At 33.6% G+C, this 20,735-nt stretch overlaps 1 protein-coding gene across 1 annotated transcript; it reads left to right on the top strand.

Moving 5' to 3' along the window:
- The first annotated feature begins 520 nt into the window (after positions 1 to 520).
- Positions 521 to 8,579, top strand: ScpX (Sterol carrier protein X-related thiolase). Its single transcript, XM_065499332.1, has 4 exons — positions 521 to 743; positions 1,505 to 1,828; positions 1,901 to 2,091; positions 7,332 to 8,579. The coding sequence occupies exons 1-4, from the start codon at positions 699 to 701 to the stop codon at positions 8,392 to 8,394; spliced, it is 1,623 nt and encodes a 540-aa protein (XP_065355404.1). The 5' UTR covers positions 521 to 698; the 3' UTR covers positions 8,395 to 8,579.
- The last annotated feature ends 12,156 nt before the right edge of the window (positions 8,580 to 20,735 follow it).

The following is a 20,735-nucleotide window of genomic DNA, read 5'->3' as shown; positions in this document are numbered from 1 at the left end:
ATGACATTATGACAATACGACCTAATAGGAGACCGTTTGAATCCCCCAAATATATACAACCGAACATATCACTCTTACTTGTCGAACCTACAATGGGAAAAAATCTTTTTAATCCAAATTTTTATCACAAAAGCAAAATTTTTATCAGTAATGAATTAAAAAAAAATTTTAAATAATTTGTTTCATTAATAAATTTTTAAAACATAATTTTTCCATAATCAGTTTACCTAAAAATATTTAAAAATTTTATTTTAAAGTATAATTTGGTGAAGTGAATAAAGGATTCGGCACAGCCGAAATAAATTTGCCTTGAGCCGAATATAGCTCTCTTATTTGTTTCTAAGCTGTTTTCCAACTACATGTTCTAATCAAAATAGCTTTTATTCTTATCAGAACATAATGTAATAATTTATCGATTATTCACCATCACTGTTGCTAAGAAAAATTAACTGAAAAGTACCACCACTAAAGTAAAGTGTTGCCAAATATGTAATGTAAGTTGGCAACGCCTGTACTGAAACAAAATAAAGTAATTTTTCATCGCTAATCTTTATCTCTGTAGCGATAGTAATTATTAATGAAAAATTTTGCAATTGCTCCACTTCATTAAGTAAAGGGAGTTCCAACAATTAACAAGGAATTACCAAATATATCTTTAGAATAAACATTCCAGTAACTGTAAACATAAACAGAAAGAAATGGCAAAAACCCGTGTATATGTTGTTGGTGTAGGAATGACCAAGGTATGTAAAAAAAATAAATCCACTGTTGATTGCAAAATGAAAAACAACTTTTGAACTTTGATCACACAAGTTACTATACATACTAATGTTTGTTAAATATTTAACTATAAAATTAATGTTTTTTAATAATATCGGAAAATAATTAAGCTTTAATTTGATATTTAACTTTAAGTGGTAAGTAGAGAGGAATATTGTTGTTTGGACATAAAAACTGGACAAGAAAAAACTTCTTGCACAGACTGGTAAATGGACTTTGCTTTGTTTAACTATAAAGTTAAAAACAAAAGAAAATACATTGAAGATTAAAGTCTAGTTTTTTCAGAAACTTCTACAAACTGATTTAAAGGGTTTACTTTTGAATATTTGTTGGTTTTTAAGTTTTTGTTTAACCCATTAAGTGCCGGAATTAAACATTGTTTGAAACTAGTATCTCCGGTTTCGACATTCAAAGCGTAGTTTAAAAAAACAATGAAAACCTGTCATATTTTGTATACCACTGGACACGAGCTATAAATAATAAATAATATTAATTCAGGCTGGTTTTCAATTTCTTAACAATAATTTTATATCTTTTAAAGTCTTAGCCTACATTCGTTAGGTCTTTCAGTAACTAATTTTACGAATTGTTACAAATATTGCAAAACTTGGATAATCTGTAATAATTCGTAAGCCTATTAAGTTTTTTCAAAGTTAAAAAATATGTTTTTCTCTTTTTACTACCAGTTAATTCTAAATGTATTTAAATTTATATTTTATTCTAGTTTGAAAAACCTGGTCGCCGTGCTGATGTCTGCTATCCCGATATGGCCAAGGAGGCCATCACCAAAGCTTTGGCTGATGCTAAAATCTCATACAATGAAGTTCAACAAGCTACAGCTGGTTATGTTTATGGTGATTCCACCTGTGGTCAGCGTGCCCTTTATGAAGTTGGCATGACCGGCATTCCAGTGTACAACGTCAATAATAATTGTTCAACTGGTTCCAGTGCTTTGTATTTGGGTAAACAAATCATTGAATCTGGTAATGCTGATTGTGTTTTGGCTTTGGGTTTTGAAAAAATGGAACGTGGTTCTTTGGCTGCCAAGGTAATTTTATTTTTTTTTTTTATAAATATAACAAAAAGTACTTAAAAATGTTTATTTCATTAAAATTGTTAGTATTTTGATCGTGCCAATCCCATGGAACGTCACATCACCGAAATGGCAGAATTAACCGAAATCGGCACCGGTCCCATGGCTGCTCAAATTTTCGGTAATGCCGGCAAAGAACACATGAAGAAGTATGGCAGCAAACCCGAACACTTTGGTAAAATTGCCTGGAAAAACCATAAACATTCTGTAAATAATCCGTAAGTAAAAAAATATGTACATAATTTAATACAAAGGTAAAAAAGTTTCATACATTTCATTAAAATTTTATTTTATATAAAACTGTGTCTGCTATCTTATCAGTTCTGTAAATGAGTATGCATACATAATAAACAGGAACAAAGTTTACTTTAGTTATACAAGTTAATTATCGCATACAAAAAGCCTATAAATAACAAATAGCCTTGTCATTGGGTTTTAATAAAATACATATTTTTGCAAATTTTGTCCACAAATACATAATAATTCCTCCTTTTTATATAAAATCACTTTTCGCAGATAGTTTACAATATATCAGCTGGGATTTAAATGAGAAAAATTATGATTTTTCAAACATTTCGCACATATTTACATATACAATTAAGAAAACTACACTACTTCCCACAAATTTCCTAAATTGTTTTACTAAAATTATTCTTAAATATTCAGCCAAAATTCAGCACTCATTGCATTGTAAAAACTAAAAATTAAATTCAATCTTTATATTATAAAATCGATTAGATTGCACCAATAAATATAATTATATTATAGAAATTAGTAGAAAATTCTGATGATGGTGTGGCCTTAGCAACCTGTGAAATGCTCATAGGAACTAGCTTACCTCTCAACAATCAATTTCAGTGAATTTATTAATAATACTGTTCAACAAATTAAGACTTTTAGATGAGAACAGAATAGCGACCCTATAATTCTGAAAGTATATGTTGAGTAGATAATTGTTGTAGAATAAACTAATAGTCCAGCTGGTCGGAATTTTTTTTACAGTGGGTCAAAGTTTTAATGTTTTGATCGAAGGCAGCATTAAAATTAATTTACAACTGAAACAAATGTTGTAAGTTCTCTGAGATAATTGTTATTGTCAGAGTTATGTTGAGGAATTTAATGGGGATAATTTTTGTGGAAGATTTTAACTCTCTAGCTCCTCTCTTTAGGGGACAATTTGACCCTTTTTTTCGAGAAAATCAAAAAAGTCCTTTCAAACAGGACTTTTGATGATTAAAATAATCTACGAACATTTTTGGGGAAAAATTTCAGTAGGGGTCACCAAAGATACCAAAGTTGTAAATAAAGCTCTTTACTCTTAATTAGCAAAATTACACGCCACCTTGGGTTTCACATTTTTTTTTAATAAGGTTATTAACCTATGGTGAACGTGTTTCGTCAGTTTCATGATTTGTGAGGAAGACAAAGATCGCCCAGACCAGGAAAAAAAGTTTGAAGACCAAGAATTGGAGACATTACTCCATGAACATTGTTGTAAAACTCAACAAGAGCTTGCAAAATTATTGGGAGGTACTCAAGCAGCAATTTCAAAACGTTTGCGAACAGCAGGATTCAAAAGCAAGAAAATTGGGTACCATACGAATTGAAGCCGAGAGACCTTCAAATAAGATTTTGCATGTACGAAATAATGTTTGAACGCTGTAAAAAAAATGTTTTTTGTACCGAATCATTACTTGCGAAGAAAAATTGGATTCATTACGATAACCCTAACCGGCCAAACAGCCGATTCGAAACCAAAGCCAAATATCCATGGCGCTAATATAATTCTTTCTATTTAGTGAGAGCAAAAGGATCCTGTCTATTATGAGTTGCTTAAATCTGACCAGACCATCACAGGGAACCTGTACCGAAAGCAACTGGTTCGTTTGAAGCGAGCATTGGCCGAAAAACGCCCAAAATATGCGGCCAGACATGAAACCGTTGCAATACCTTTTAAATACTATTTAGAATGAAGTGGTTGGGAAGTTTTGACTCACCCGCCTTATAGTTCAGACCTTGTTCCCTACGAATACTGTTTGTATCGATTGATGCAGAACACTCTCTCAGGGATAGGGTTCACCTAAGAATAGAGTATCCGAAATTGACTAGATCCATTCTTGGCCTCAAAAGATTATCAGTTCTTTTGCTAGAATGATGGGAATCGGTCATATTGTACAAGTTTTTCAAAATAAAAGCTAAAAATTTTAAAAAATCCCGCATTTTTAAGTTATACACCCAATATATCGTTTGGTTAATTGGGTTGTTATTTTTGTAAAGTAAATTTAAAGGAAATAAAATGTATTTTAAATGAATTTATTATTTCCTTAAAAAAATAACCTTAAATATGAAATTTTTGTTAGTATTCCAGCAATCACTGGCTCGTCCATTTACGAACCTTTACCTTTCATATCAATCTGGGATTATTTCTCATTGTTAGAAGCTGGCCAACGTCCAGCCTTATCCCCCAATCTCCATTTATTTTGAATTCTCTAAGGTTATGGAGAGCTTATTATATCCTTCACCTTCGTGAGAAGGGTATATATAAGTTTGTCATTCCGTTTGTAATTTCTACATTTTTCCTTTCCGACCCTATAAAGTATATATATTCTGGATCCTTATAGATAGCGGAGTCGATTAAGCCATCTCCGGCTGTCTGTCTGTTGAAATCATTTTTCTGAAGACCCCAGATATCTTCGGGATCCAAATCTTCAATAATTCTGTCAGATATGCTTTCGAGAATTTTGCTATTTAAAATCAGCAAAATCGGTCCACAAATGGCTGAGATATGATGAAAAAAACAAGACAAACTCGATTTTTGACCTATTTTTGACCTACATACATGATACATCAATATCAATATCTGGATTACTAAGACATTAATATAGACAATATGGATATCTAATGATAGATATTTCAAAGACATTTGCAACGACGTATATAAGACCATAGTAAGAGGGACCTACAATGGGTCAAAATCGGAAAAAAAATTTTACCCGAATTTTTTTTTCACCAAAAAAAAAATGATAAAACAAAATAAAAATTTTTTATATTTAAAAAAAAAAAATTTTAAATTTAAAAAAAAATAAAATTTTAAAAATTTAAAATAACAATCGAAATTTTTTTTTTCCAACAACTGGAAAAAGAATTAAATTTTGTTTACCTAAAAATATTTAAAATTTTGAAGTACAATTTGGTGAAGGGTATATAAGATTCGGCCGAATATAGCACTCTTATTTGTTGAACTATCAACTTGTAAATTATTTAGAATCGAATAGACTTCTGAATGACAATTGTTCAACTGGAGACCTAATGACTTTTCTTTCAGAACAGTGGTATCAATCAATTCACCACATGGGGAAAAGTAAGGTAGTCACACTCAACATTTCGAAAACATTTGAGCTGGTGTGGCATGATTCATACATCACTATAACCGCTTTAGATCCAGTTCGTCTGCTATTTAAAATCGACAAACAAGGCCCACAAATAGCTGAGATACATATAAGAAAAAAGCCAGGATAATATCGATTTTATACCTAGTTTTGATCTATATCAGGATTACTGAGTAAAAATCTGGAATGATATTTTTTAACCCGATTTTTTTTTTCACCAAAAATTTTTTTTCGGTAATAAATTTAAAACAACTTTTTTTAAAAAAAAATTAAAAAAGAAATTTTGAAAAAAATATACTCAAAAATTATTTTTTATTTTCAAAAAAAAAAAAAAATTGAAATAAAATTTTTTTTTTTTAAATTTTGTTTACCTAAAAATAAGATTCGGCACAGCCGAATATAGCTCTCATAATTAATTTTTATTTAAGCTTTTATTTTATTAATTTCTTTCAATATTGGTTTACCAGTTTAACTGATTTTCTTATACTCGATCAGAGTTGGGGGTAGTGCACTAAATGTTGAGTGCAATCAACATTTCACTAGCACTAAATATTATTTTAAAAAATATAGTTTTAACTAATTTTCATCAGCTTTAGTGGTAGTGAAGCTTATATTTTTATCACTAATATTTTTTAGTGATAGTGATATTTTTTTAACTATAAATCAATTGAGTGGTAGTGTAGAAATAAGCACTAAACTCAAATAGTTAAAAAATTTAACAATAACTAAAAAAAAGCTTCAGTAATTTTCTTTGCACTAATATATTCAAAATTAGTGATCGTGAAGTTATTCCAGTTTAAACTAGAATATTAAATATACAGATGTTTGTTGAGCAAGCTTCAAAGTGTTTTTCAGCATCCGAAGAAATAATAACACAAAAAAACACTGATAATGTAGGATTCTTAGATTTTGGGGAAATTGACAGTAAGTGAAAAAGTTATTAAAGAAATTACTTAGTTTATTAACATCTTCAATATTAGGACCTTCAACCTTTGTTCAGAAAGATGGCATAGTGAAATACGTGCATTCCTTTTAAGCTCGGACACTGATATTTGCAGTCTCAAAAAATATCCAATAATAAGGCAAATGTTTTTTAAATTTAACACGCCTTTGGCTTCTTCTGCTCCAGTAGAGCGTTTATTTTCTTTTAGTGGAATGGTGGATTCTCCTCCGAGAAATAAATTAAGTGATTCGAATTTCGAAAAGCTTGTTTTACTTAAAGCCAATAGTCGCTAATTATTTTATGTGTAATTGCTTATTTCTCTTTTTATTGTAATTTGTATATTTATATACCGCTTTTACGTTTTTTCCTTAAATATATTAACTTAAACTATGAATAGAGTAAAACATTTCTTTGTTGAAAAAAATAGTGCAGGAATATTTTTTTAACTAAAAATTTTAGTGTAGAAAAAATTATTTCATTAGGCTGCAAAAAAAATATTTTAACTATTTTCAAAATATTATTAGTTAAAAAATTTTAACTACACTATCACTATTATTGAGTGAGGCTTATATTTTTCAACTCATCACTAAACATTAAAAAAATTAGTGAAATATTTTACACTACCACTAACTATTAGTGATAGTTAAAAATTAGTGCACTACCCCCAACTATGTACTCGATGAACCGAAAACTTGTTAATTTTCCAAAAAAAATATTAGCGGTATTCACAATTTAGAGGACTTGGCCTAGTAAAAAAGCAGAAGAGCTATTTACTGACAAACATTTATATTTCTATTTCTAATGTATTTTGTTTTTAGTTTTTTGCTATTGAGCTCTTTTACTACATTACCAGGCCAAGTACTCTACATTTCGAATACCGTTATTGTGTGAAAAATATAGTACTTAGAAAATTATTGATATTTATTAAAAATGAAGAAGTTGCTTATGAAATTACATAAAATAACCTAAAAGTTTTAATTCAATCATCATTCATACTCCAGCAGAATTCACTAAATCATAAACATTAATATATATGCTAATTTTACTCTGCCAAGAGTTAGACTTCCTCATACAATATAACATACGAGTTTTCTTGTTTTTTTTTTGCACAATGCCTTCTCCACAGCTACTCCCAGTTCCGCGATGAATACACTTTGGAACAAATTATGAAATCTCCCACTGTTGTGGAGGGAGTTCTAACAAAGTTGCAGTGTTGTCCCACCTCTGATGGTTCGGGTGCTGCCATTTTAGCATCTGAAGCTTTTGTGCGCAGACACGGTTTAGAGGCACAAGCTGTTGAAATTGTTGGCATGGAAATGGCTTCTGATCCAGAATCGACCTTTAAGGATAAGTCACTAATGAAGATAGCTGGTTATGATATGACTAAATTGGCTGCCTCCCGTCTTTTTGCCAAGTCTGGTTATAAGCCAACCGATGTACAAGTTGTTGAATTGCACGATTGTTTCTCGGCCAACGAGTTGATCACTTACGAAGGTTTGGGTCTGTGCCCTGAAGGTGGTGCCGCTGAGCTCATTGATCGTGGTGACAATACCTACGGTGGTAAATATGTAATCAATCCCAGTGGTGGTCTTATCTCCAAGGGTCATCCTTTGGGTGCTACTGGCTTGGCTCAGTGCGCTGAATTGTGCTGGCAATTGCGTGGTTTGGCTGAAAAACGTCAGGTTAAGGATGTCAAATTGGCTTTGCAACACAACTTGGGTTTGGGTGGTGCTGTCGTTGTCACCTTGTATCGCTTAGGATTCCCTGCTGCCGCTGGTGTTAAATACAATTTGACTTCTGCCTCCAGTGTGGATGGTTTCAAAGTTGCCCCCCTAATGAAACTTCTCGAAGAAGCTATGCAAGACGATAAAGACAATTTGATTGAGAAAGTCCGTGCTGTATACGGTTTCAAAGTGACAAATGGTCCCAATGGCCAAATTGCTTTCTGGACCATTAATGCCAAAGAAGGCAAAGGGAAAATCACCTTGAACGGTAAGGAAAAATGTGATGTTACCTTTATTATCAATGATGAGGATGTTACGGATCTGATGACTGGCAAACTCCCTCCCCAAAAAGCATTCTTCCAAGGTAAAATTAAGATTCAAGGTAACATGGGTGCTGCTATGAAATTGATGGATCTTCAACGTTCCACAGCTGGTCGTATTGAAGCTTTGCGCGCCAAATTGTAAATTTTTTAATTTTTAATGAAATTATTTTTTATTTTACATATTTTTTGTTTATAGTATTTAAATGTTTATAATTTTTTTTATTTACGGATGAGGATGTAAAATTAGTGTTTTTTATATACGATAAATTGTTAAAATTATTTTACTCTATTTTATGGTAATAAAAATTTATATAATTCCAACAATTATTTCTTAATGCTTAATTTTATTTCTTTATAAATTTAAGAAATGAATTATTACAGTAATACATAATAATATTACTTGATTCAATCTGATATACATGCGATTTTTCTTGGGGAAAACCCTTATGATCATACATCTGTCGAAGCGAATATGTCGTTGGAACGGACCATTAAGTTGTTATAAGTCTTCTTAAAGAAAAATTGTCTGTTGTTAACACTACCTAGAATCTATGGTAGAGTAATTGTATTGGATTCCGCAAATCTACCAAGTTGCTTTCCTCTTTTGCCTCCTTCTAATACTAATATTACGGCTAACTAAACTATAATATAAATCGCAACTTTTAACTCCACATAAGCCCAAAGAAAAAATCCAAAGGTAGGACGCCAGTTGACAGGTCAGGAACGCGAAAGAAAAATTGTCTGTTGTTAACACTAACTAGAATATATGGTAGAGTAATTGTATTGTATTCCACAAAGCTACAAAGTAGCTTTCCTCTTCCGCCACCTTCGATTTAAAATTCGGCCAACTAACCTGCGATTAGAGTTGTCAAATCGGTTTTCAAATTATTCGAAAAACCGATTTTTTTTCCAATTTTCCGGTTTTTTTAAACCGGTTTTTACAAAAGGACGGCTGTGCCGAATCTTCACAAAATTATACTTAAAAATAGTTTTTTATTTTTTTAAAAAAAGTTTTTTCCAATTTTTTTCGTACAAAAAAATTCCAAAAAATATTTTTCCGATTTTGCCCCTTGTAGGGTCCAACTTACTATGTATACATATGTATATGTCGTTGTACAGGTCTTTGAAATATCTATCATTATATATCTATTGTCTATATTAATGATTTAGTAATCCAGATATGGGTCAAAAATATGTAGGTCAAAAATCGAGGTTGTCCTGGTTTTTTCCTTATATCTCAGCCATTTGTGGAACGATTTTCTCGATTTTAAATAGCAAACGAGACGAAAGAATTCCCGATATATTGATGTATGAATTACGTATGTAAGTTATTTGGGGGCCACGGAAAAGTTGATTTCAACATAGTGGCGGACAGACGGACATGGCAATATCGACTTCGCTATCTATAGCGATCCAGAATATATATACTTTGTGGGATCGCAAATGAAAAATGTAGAAATTACAAGCCAATTGACAAAAAAAGCTAAAAACCAGTTATTCGAACCGGTTTTCGATAGAAAAACCCGAAAACCGTTTTTTAAAAATTATGCTTTTTCGAATTATTCGAAAACCGGTTTTTAGAATATGTCGAATATTTGACAACTCTACCTGCGATATAAGAAAATTCGATCATCATATGCAACTTCAAAATGAGTAATTCAAATTCACCACTATATCTGAGCCTAACAACTGTTCCTTTCAATTGAGCAACGAGATAAGGGGAGACGTAGATATTCCTGCCAACTTCGCGAATAGTCGACACCGACGAATCCAATGTCTAATCGAAGCCTGGATCTGTTGGAAAAATGCCAACATCTTAATTTGAATCTCTTCTGGTTTAAATCTGTAAAGTTCTGTGGAAAGGACTAGTGATGTTGTAAGCCTTTATATACATTTAGTCATGTCTCTGTCTTCAAAGACATTCGTAATTTCTAAAAATGGATTCTGAATTATGGAAATGGATTTGAGTCAACCTTCCTTCAACTAACCTTCTCAAATCTAACAATTTTGGGGATCACCTTTGACAACCTCTTTACCTCCTCAGCTGATGCTACTGCAATCAAGCACAAATTGTGAAGTAAAAACAAGCACTAGCTGCCAGCACATGGATCATAAAAAAACTTATCAATTACCAACTAGACGATTAATTTGTCCTTAGTCACCTTCGTTGAGTGATAGCCTGTGGAAAAATATTTATAGCTGCTTCGATCATCATCTTCACGAGGAAAATAATATTCTCCCAGTAATGGAACACAACATTACGTTATTGACAAAACAAATTCCTCCTCGTGATCGGAGGAGTCATCCTATTTTCTACATCACACAGCCGAAGTATCCCCCAAGACAGGAAACACCTACGAGAACATGCTCTTAAAGAGGTTTGTGCAGGATCCATTGAACCGGAATTTATATACGGCTGCTTTGAACGACATTTATAGATACACCATCAATACCGCGCTAGCAGGATACCGCATGAACGTAGTACTTGGAGGGTGCTTACCGCAGACACGGAGAAAAACCTACCACGCAAAGGAGTTGTTCTGGCTCAACTGAGGTAGGTATAGAGCAACATACTACTGGTCTCGCATAGATCGTGCCGACACAAATGTATGTCCCGATTTTGGTTTGGGTCCCCATGATAGCTCCCAAAACAGACCAGCCAACCCTAGATCACTTTGTCGAATGGTTTTATGGACCATACCAGTCGCAGTAGCACAATTCCTTGGCCTGGACCTCAAGGCAGAACCACCGGAAAATGTAAAGTTGTTGCTGTTACAATAACACCATTTGGAATGTTCTAAAATTTTGGATTTGGAGAAATAATCTTTCTCGATCACCTACTTACAAAACAAATTGAACGATCACGAAGGAGATTCTACCTATCTGCAACCATAATATTATGCAGTTCTCTCTGAAAACTCATAGGATGCGATACAAACCAAGCCATCACAATATTGGAGAATTTCTTGAATTGAACATGCCGCGAGATGGAACAACGAGGAGAACATACAGAGTTATTTGCAGGATCCATTGGACCGGAATTCGTATACGCCAGCTTTGAACGACATAGAGACACACAATACCGCGCTCGCAGGATACCGCATGAACGTCGTACTTAGAGGTCGCTTACCGCTCATAGCTGATACGGAGAAAAAACGTACTCGAGTTGTTCGGCACAACTCAGGTGTCTGGTCCTGCATAGACCGTGTCTACCCAAATTCATGTCCTGATTGTGGTCTGGGTCCCCATGATAGCCCCACAACTTGTACTGGTATGTTTTTATGAACCATACCAGTACAAGTAGTACAATTTCATGGAACCTGGACCTCAAAAAATAATCCTTCTCCATCATCTACATACAAAATAATTTGATCGATCACGAAGGAGATTCTTCCTGTCTGCTAAATTTCAGTTCTCTCTGAAATCTCATTGGATAGATACAAACCAAGCCAATCTTAAAGTTGTAGAATTATTTGAATAGAACATGCCGCGAGATGTAACAAGTGACCTAATGGTACATCAAAAACAGTTTCATAGTCCGTTCAACTACACTTTGCTATTACCATTGGACCATGAAATCATTCAGTAAAAGCAGGTTCCTTCTTGAACCACAGAAGACCTCAATTGAAAATAGTAAACTCCGACAACTAGCTATTGTGAGAAGGCGACCAGCCAGTAGCCTGGACTGTTACTGTGTAACTCAATCCGAAAATGTTCGAAAATGTGTGCTAAATACATTGTAATTCGAAAAGATTTCCTTGAATGTTCGGAGTAGATCTCAGAACTGTGTGCTGAAACTTGTCCCTAAGTTAAAAAACATAACTAAATGATCATCTAACTATGGTAACTTTGCCAGGGTAATCAAAAAATTGTCCAGTCTCGATCTTTACCTTTGTATAGGATGTAGGTACTATGAAATTACGGGTAACATCTGAGTTTTAATGATACTCCGATAATTGTTTCCTCTCCTAATCTCTAACCAAGTTACATTTTTAATTTTAATTAAAACACTTGAAATAGAATAGGAAGAACAATCTCTGGCATTTTTTTTTTAAAGGTAAAATTCAAATGTTAGCCGTGACTACGCCGAGGTTGTCCATCCGGATGGTCCAATTTTCGATCACTATATCCAGCATTCCCACCGGTATCTCTCGAATTACGAGAGTAATGTTGGCTTCCTAGTCTAAAATCGCAACTTTTGACTTTACATAACCCCAAAGAAAACAAAAGGTTTGATATCTCATTATCTAGGACACCAGTTGACAGATCAGGATCACGAAATTAACTGTTCACCAAAATGATTTCTCATGTTGCATTTCGCAGTAAAGCTGAGTAATTTGGAGACGTTTTTGCGGTGTGAGTCTTTCCATGATGAACTGTCAAACAATATCGAATAAAAATAAAATGACAGTAGCCACAAAAAATACTTCAAATGAATCATTCTATACATGAGCCAGAGCTTCTTTGGCACATGGGAATATACTGAGTCTATTGTTTTTATAATAAACGAAAAAGAAAAAAAGTTCCTTTTCAAATTTTCAAAATGATAAATACGGATTTCCGAAATGATCTGATTTTGGTAAAAGGTTTTAAGTTTTCCCTTAATTGTTGAGTTTTCCAAAATCACGTGTTAAAAATTAGTTTATTTTTATCCCTTTGAAACATCATTCCTATTTCATTTTTAAAATATGTATAATTTTCTACACATTTTCTGAAATGTCGTGTGTTTAAATTATTGCATTATTTCCAAAAAATCTGAATGTCTGTCAAGTGTATTTTATAAAAATAAAAAAGAAGAAAAATGTTCACATGCATTCCAATGTATTTTAAACATCCTGTTATATTCTTAATAATATTTCCTTAATATACCGACAATTCCTAAAGTCACTAATTAATAATTCAACTAAGGTCTAACCATAATTGAATAAGACATACCATCATGCGCCTTCAAAAATCATAAAACCTCTATATTTAAAATAAAAAAAACCAAATAAACAAAAAACAAGTTACTTTTAATGTTAGGTTAAGTCGATTTCCTAGCACTCTTCATTATGGAATTCTATTAGAAAATTGACAGAATGTTACAAACCATACAACACCTTTATTATAGCAGGTTCGCTACCATATTTTTTTACACCTTAACTTCTATGGAAAAATTTTAAGGTCCGCCTAATAAATCAATTGAAAGTTATTGTCTCTAATCAAATATTTTTAGGTTTATTTTATTTTTTATTTGTTTGTACATGATGTTAAAGTGAAGTGCACTGTATAATTTCTAATAATTTATAAATTTTAAGACATAAAATAATGTCTCATGCACGCGTTGCATATTTTTTTTTATTTTTTGTTTGTTTCGTTTGAATATTTGAACAGTAAATTTTTAAATGCTGTTAAAGAAATGCTTCTGTTACTTATTATGCACATAACAAACCAGGTTTAAATAATTTTTATGAGAAGAAAAAATATTCTTTACAAAAGTACATAAACATAAAAACGAGTTACATACTAAATAATACTTACAGTGTATAGGTTATTTAATTTATGCAGAGTTTTTTTTTTAACCTTTTTTCTTCTTTTAATTTGTTTTTTTTTCTAAATCCGGGTATTTTCTCTTCATTTTTCCTACTTTCTTGTCATAAATCTCAACTGGACATTATCGATAATGCATAATATGAGTACATACGAACTTCATAAAAACCTGCGATTGCTTTATACGAACTGTAAAGAAAAATTACAAAATTTATACAATAAAATTATTAATTGTGGAAAATTAGAATTTCCAAATCAATATTGTAATTCTTTCTATAACTACATTATTGATATGCTTTAAATGGTTTAATATCTTTTACACTTAAGTTAGTAATTTAAAGGATGGGAATATAATTCTAATAGAACGTCAAGTATTTACTGAAAAAAGCTCTAATTTGTTTGATGTGGTTTAGCCTTACAAGATTTTTGTAAGAGTAAACAGCATCAAATAAAATTAAGTATCTGCTGTGATTTGTCCTAACTACAAGGTGGCGCAAAAGTAATCCTCCTATCAGAAAATGCTATAAATTTTGCGATTGGCCCCTAATGTCAGTTCTGTTTTGACATTTGTGTAGTAAACACATGCGAAATACACGTTAATAAAGAATGTTACGCTACACTGCTCCAGAACGCGGAATATTGCTGACTATTTATTTGACCAATAATCGGTCGGTTTTTTCATCAAAAATAATCATGAGTGATGAGGCCCATTTCCATCTTAGCGGGTACGTAAATAAGCAAAATTTACGCTTCTGGGGCACTGGAAATCCGCGTGTAACCCACGAAGAGCCATTACACCCGCTCAAAGTCACTGTATGGTGTGCTGTTTTCGCTGAAGGAGTCATCGGACCTTTTTTCTTCGAAGACGTCGCGGGCAATGATCAATTGTTCTTTTTGCCGCAACTTGATGAATTGGGATTGGAAAACATGTGGTTCCAACAGGACGGTGCAACGGCACACAATGCACGTGCCACAACCGATATGCTGAAGGATGCATTTCCCGGGCGCCTAATCTCCCGTTTTGGCGATTTGCACTGGCCAGCAAGATCGCCTGATTTGACCGCTCCAGACTTCTTTTAGTGGGGCTTTTAGAAGTCGCTGGTTTATGTCAACAAGCCTCTTGCAGCTCTTAAAGACAATATCCGTCAAGAATGTGAGTACCTATCGCCGGAAGTTTTGGCCAAAGTTAAGGAAAATGCCATAAATGACATCATTTTCTCGACTTTATGTAAAAAAAATTAAAAGACCAAATTAAAATAATCCACAAGAAGAATCAAAGTTTTTAATTTTTTTTAATTACAGCCAAAAAACATCGGAAGTTTACTTTTGCGTCACCTTGTATTTAGCGGTTATATATTTTTCCTCAAATATTTTCCATGTGTGACCAGTAATTAAAGATTACTTGGTTGATTCGAATTGATCAGCTCAATTCGAAAAGTTTCATCATATTTTGGCAAACAATCATTTTTGGGGATACACACAACCTTAAAAGTGAGTGAACATCAGTGAATTATTTGATTATTTTGAAATGAATGAAATTCATGAAACCGTTTAAAATTTAAAAGTATCGGTTTGTTGCAAATTGGGCGGAATATTAGGATCGGTACTGATCCTAATTTCTCACATTTGAGGCCAACAAATCGGCTCAAACGTTAGACCCTTTGAGGACATAAAATAAAAAAATTCAAAATATATTGCGAGATAAAGGGTTTTCAGAGACTGAAAACTAATGTTTTGGGAGGTTCGAGGTTATATTGGGTGAATGACTAAAAATGGAGGATTTTTTTTTTTTTAGCAATTTTTAGTTTTTATTTTGAAACATTTCTACAATATAAATTTATCCAAAATATTGTCCATTATTAGATAGGACTTTTTCCCATCTATCTGGCTACATATGGATTCCACGCCAAAAGAACTGCTCATCTTTTGAGGCCAAGAACGAATCAAGCCAATATCGGATAATCTGTTCTAAACTGAATCGTATCCCCGAGAGAGCGTTCTGCATCGATAGAATCATATACAGCCCAATTATGAATAAAAATTCCCCGGGAGTTTTTTCCCTTTTCTCATTTTTCCTATTCAAATTCAATGGGAAGAAACTTCCGGGGAAGAAACTCCCGCGGAATTTTTTATTCATAATTGGGCTGAGAGTATTCGGACGGGTCAAAGTCTGAACTATAAAACGCATAAAGCAAATCTCCCCAACCACTTCATGATGGAATATTACGGTATCATGTCTGACCGCATATTCTGGACGTTTTTCGGCAAATGCTCGCTTCAAACGAACCAGTTACGATCGGTACAGGTTCCCTGTGATTGTCTGGTCATATTTCAGCAGCTCATAATATATAGAACCCTTTTGATCCCACCAAATACAGAGAATTACCTTAGCTCCATGGATATTTGGCTTTAATGTCGATTAGGCTGGTTGGCCGGGCTTCACATACTATCACTAACGCTTCGGATTAACGTAATTTTTCATCGAAATGATTCGGCGTAAAAACGATTTTCTTTTATAGGTTCAAGCAGCCGGGCTTCACATACTATCACTAACGCTTCGGATTAACGTAATTTTTCATCGAAATGATTCGGCGTAAAAACGATTTTCTTTTATAGGTTCAAGCAGCATTTCAGACATACAAAATCATCTTCCAAGGTCTCTCAGCTTCAATTCAACATCCTTTCGAATGAATCCTGCTGCTTTGCAAACGTTTTGAAATTGCTAATTGCTAATTTGCAATCATTATTTGGAATATGCGATCTTTGTCTTCCGTATCAAAATCTCTAACCATCTCTTGCACGTTGAAAACGATGGAATACATTCACCATAAGCTTTAGTGAGCAATTTGTGTGCTTCAGCGGTACTTTTTTCAAATTAAAGGACGCTTTGTTGGTACAAAATTTTCGAACCAAAAAAAAAAACTCCTCTGTATACATTACCAGGGAATGAAGTTTCACATGAATATCGCAGGCTCTTCCGAAGATTTTTCACAAATCGTACTCTTAAAAAAGTATCAAAATATTGAAGAATACAAATTATTTAAAATCAATTAATATTGTGGTAATTAAGTAATTAAGCCACGTAATTCCAAAATTTTAAAAGAAAATAAGCTTTTATTATTTCTATGATTTTTAAATCAAAAGAAATAAAATACTACTACAATTCAACTTAAATGATCATACAAACAATCCATGTATGTATGTATGTATGTACATTAGAGTAGTTCATCATTTTCTCGATAAATCGAATAGTATTTAGATTTGTAGTTTATATGCTATAAATATTGGAACAAATGTCAAAATGTTTATATTTCCTGTCCACTTTGACCATATTTTGTAGGAACAAGCTCGAGATCGACCAAAGACTGCCAGCCAAATCAGCAACAAGTATACAGATTTTAACTTCGGAGCAGCATAATTTGGCAACGTTGCTTGGAATCCTAGTGATCTTTGTTGGAGTTGAAAAGTGTTCAATTTTAATTTCCGACCTGAGTACCTACAGAGGAAGGGAGTCGAGTATCTGTTGAGCAGCCTAGAAAATGAGTCAGGTTTTGCTGCAGTTTAATCTCCGTTATAAAGCGATTTAGGAACTTTCAAATACAATAAAAATACATTAGTGAACTGAACCGACACTTAATATAATCTCATCACCAGCTCCACTTTAACAACTCTCTTGTTTTATATCGGCAAACACGTTGTCAATGTTAAGTTTGGGCTACTCCCGAATGTTCTACAGTCGCAACACAAAAAGATAAATTGGGAATTAAAGACACCTTTTTAGAATCATAAACGTATGAGGTCTGGTAAATGGTATCTCAGTGAAATTCCCAATTTTGTTTAAACTCCAGTGATATCAAAGGCAACTATTGTATGCCGATGTTAAACTTTGTCGATGGAGTGAACCAGTCCAAAATATTGGAAGATAGCTTCCCAATCCTTTCACATCTTCAATATATTTTCCTACAATCACGCAAAATGGCGAACGGAAATCTCAAATCAGAATCATCTCCGAAATTATTGTTTGTTCAGTAATTAATTCAGTTTGGTCAACTTCATAGAGTGATACCTAGTGGTATCAGAAAATGCAAACTTAAGGACCGTCACAGGCGGCTACATACATGTGACTTCTAATATATTGACCAATGAATACACTTGTATATAATGGTGTCAGGACGAAACTGTTTACTGGATTCTGTTGCGAAGAGATAATGATAATTGTTTCAACTATCACAGGTCACAGCATCATTGGAACACATGCTATGAGATTGGGCCTACGGTTAAAGATTACTGTAAATGTCATAATGAGGTGAGGAGCCGACTGAGTCCCACTTATTCTGCCATTGTCCGGCCTTGCCCAACGTGAGAAACTCCTTTCATCTCATTAGATACATCCATCCCTTCATCCTATAATCTGGTTGGTTCACTTTGGAAACAAGGAGTGTCTATTGAGAGCCCAGCTTTTGAATGGACCCAAGTGAGATGCTTGATGAGTGGCCGCCCACGGAACCTAACCAATGCAACAGTTAAACTTTGTGGCTGGAATTGTCTTGGCCAACTAGGAAGAATGTTATCAAATCAATAGCTGACATCACTTGGGTTAAATTATTGGTTGTCTCCGCAACTACAGTCATTCCTTGTGGAAAAATATTCAAATCTGCTAAATCGTAAACTTAAGGACCCTCAAAGGCGGCATACAAGAAACCTGAAACATAATTTTCATGAGAAAATAAAGGTTTTTACGGTCAGGGAGCATTATCCTTTTTGGAACACCATCAGAAGGATATCACGCTGTTTTCGGTACTCCATGACGTCCCAGTTGGCCACGTCTTCAAGACATCCTCAATGATAGGTGCACGACAATGTATATTCGTGGACGACATATGGGGGACAGCCAGAACAAATCGTCAAACTCTTTTTCGAACAAATGTTGCGAAAATCGTGGACGACTAAAAGAGAGACAATGTCGCTCAGTATGTCGTTTTCACAATAACAATGTAAATTTCGGCTATAAGTTAACCGAAGACCACATTCAAGACAATGTCGCTCAATTTTTCGTCAACATTCAAGACATCTTACATGTCTTACATAAATCGTCAAAGACAACGTCGTATACGACGACTTTTCCTACTGGGGTGTTAATAAGGATTTCAAGATGTAGAAGGAGATCATAGAGGGGTATGTATCTGATCACACCTAAAACTTGCTGCGGGAACAATAGCCATTCTGGTAAAATTGAGGTTGGGATATAACAACAAGCTTAAGAACAGTTCACCTGGTCCTTAATGAAATGAATATTACCATGGAACATCATTTTCCAATCATCTTAGGTTCTTGGAATTTCACCAGAATATTTTCAAATTACTCGTATCCTGAGAAATTTGAAGTAAATCTTCTTATATCTCAATCAATTTCGTTTCGTACATAAAATTTGCATCCTTTTCTATCCGAAAATTTCACAATTTTTCGGGCATAGCAATTTTAATTTTTGAAAAGGATGCTGGAGTTAGATTATTTATTATCCGACTTTTTATTGATCAGCTACAGAGGGGAAGCCATGGCATAGCAATAGGTTCCAATCAACATATAAACACAGTACGCATAATAGTCGAGCAATCTTACCTTTACAGCTTTATCCTTTATAGATTTTGAAAAAGCGTTTGCTACGATCGAACCCTAAGGAATAGGGTTACCGTATTAAACGGTGTTAGACAAGGATGTGTTCCTCGCTCTTATTATTCAACAACGTACTGATCAACGCGATTCTAACAATCACTGGTATTACATGGAATGCTAAATGACTTGGATTATGCGGACGACATTTGTGTTTTCGCTCATAAAAGTATCCATATGTCATCTAAGCTACAATCATGCGCCTTTTACTTTGTACGGCGCTGAAATAGAATCAGTAACCTCCTTCACATATCTCCAGTTCTGGCGGTTCCAGTGAAGATATAAAGTCACGATTATGTAAAACTAAGCCTGTTTTCGACTAACATCATCACAAACAATGAGTTGCGTAAACGGACGCGGCAGACACTGATTCGTATAGAAATTAAACGACGTAAATGGTCCTGGCTTGGACTTATCCCACGCAAACTACAAGACGATGTAACAAGACAAGGTATCGAATGGACACCTCAGGGTAGCCGAAGGAAGGGTCGACCATCCAAAACCTGTCGCAGACTAGTGGAAATGGAAGCATCGGGGGCTGGTGTAGCCTGGGGCGAAATCAAACATATTGCTAACGTCAAACCCAGATGGAAAACCTTTCTTGAGGCCCTATGCTACTAAAAGTAACTACGGGAAAATATATTTTAGGATCTTGAAATGTTTTCATTATTCTCATTATTTTAGTTACATCGAATGTTAGCTTAACATTGGATTTGAACCACTCTAATGTACAATCACATGCACGTACCGCTGTATGTACATAAATACTAGTAGTATGTGTGTGTACTATATGTAGTCTTGTTCTTTAATTTCTTACTTTTTATTTAATGTAGCGGTTAAATTAATTCTTTTGCATTTCCATCATTTTGAACAGCTACAACTACTACGACTACATTCAATTGTACTAAGTAAGTATTACGTACGTACGTAATCACAGCAAGTGCTTGTAATATAAATTTAATATTCTTCTGCATTGTGCATCTCAAACAAACTTATTTTATATATCTACATAGATACATACAAACATATATATGAATGTATGCATTAGGTATCTATGTATATCAAGTGAAATGATCGTAAACACTTTGTTAAAATGTGTTCATTTGCATTGTACACAACACATCAACATGTGCATACAAATTATGATCGGCAAATGCAACAATACAAATGCAGTCGTCAACAATCAACAACAATAATAATAATAATGCTAATAACAACAACAACAGCAATAGCAGCAGCAACAAAATGTTCAATTCCTTCACGTGCATGTTCTCTATAAACATT

This window comes from Calliphora vicina, chromosome 2 (assembly GCF_958450345.1).
Source record: "Calliphora vicina chromosome 2, idCalVici1.1, whole genome shotgun sequence".
NCBI classification, from domain to species: Eukaryota; Metazoa; Arthropoda; class Insecta; order Diptera; family Calliphoridae; genus Calliphora; species Calliphora vicina.
Note: the sequence above shows the minus strand (reverse complement) of the source record. Positions and strands in the feature narration are given on the sequence as shown.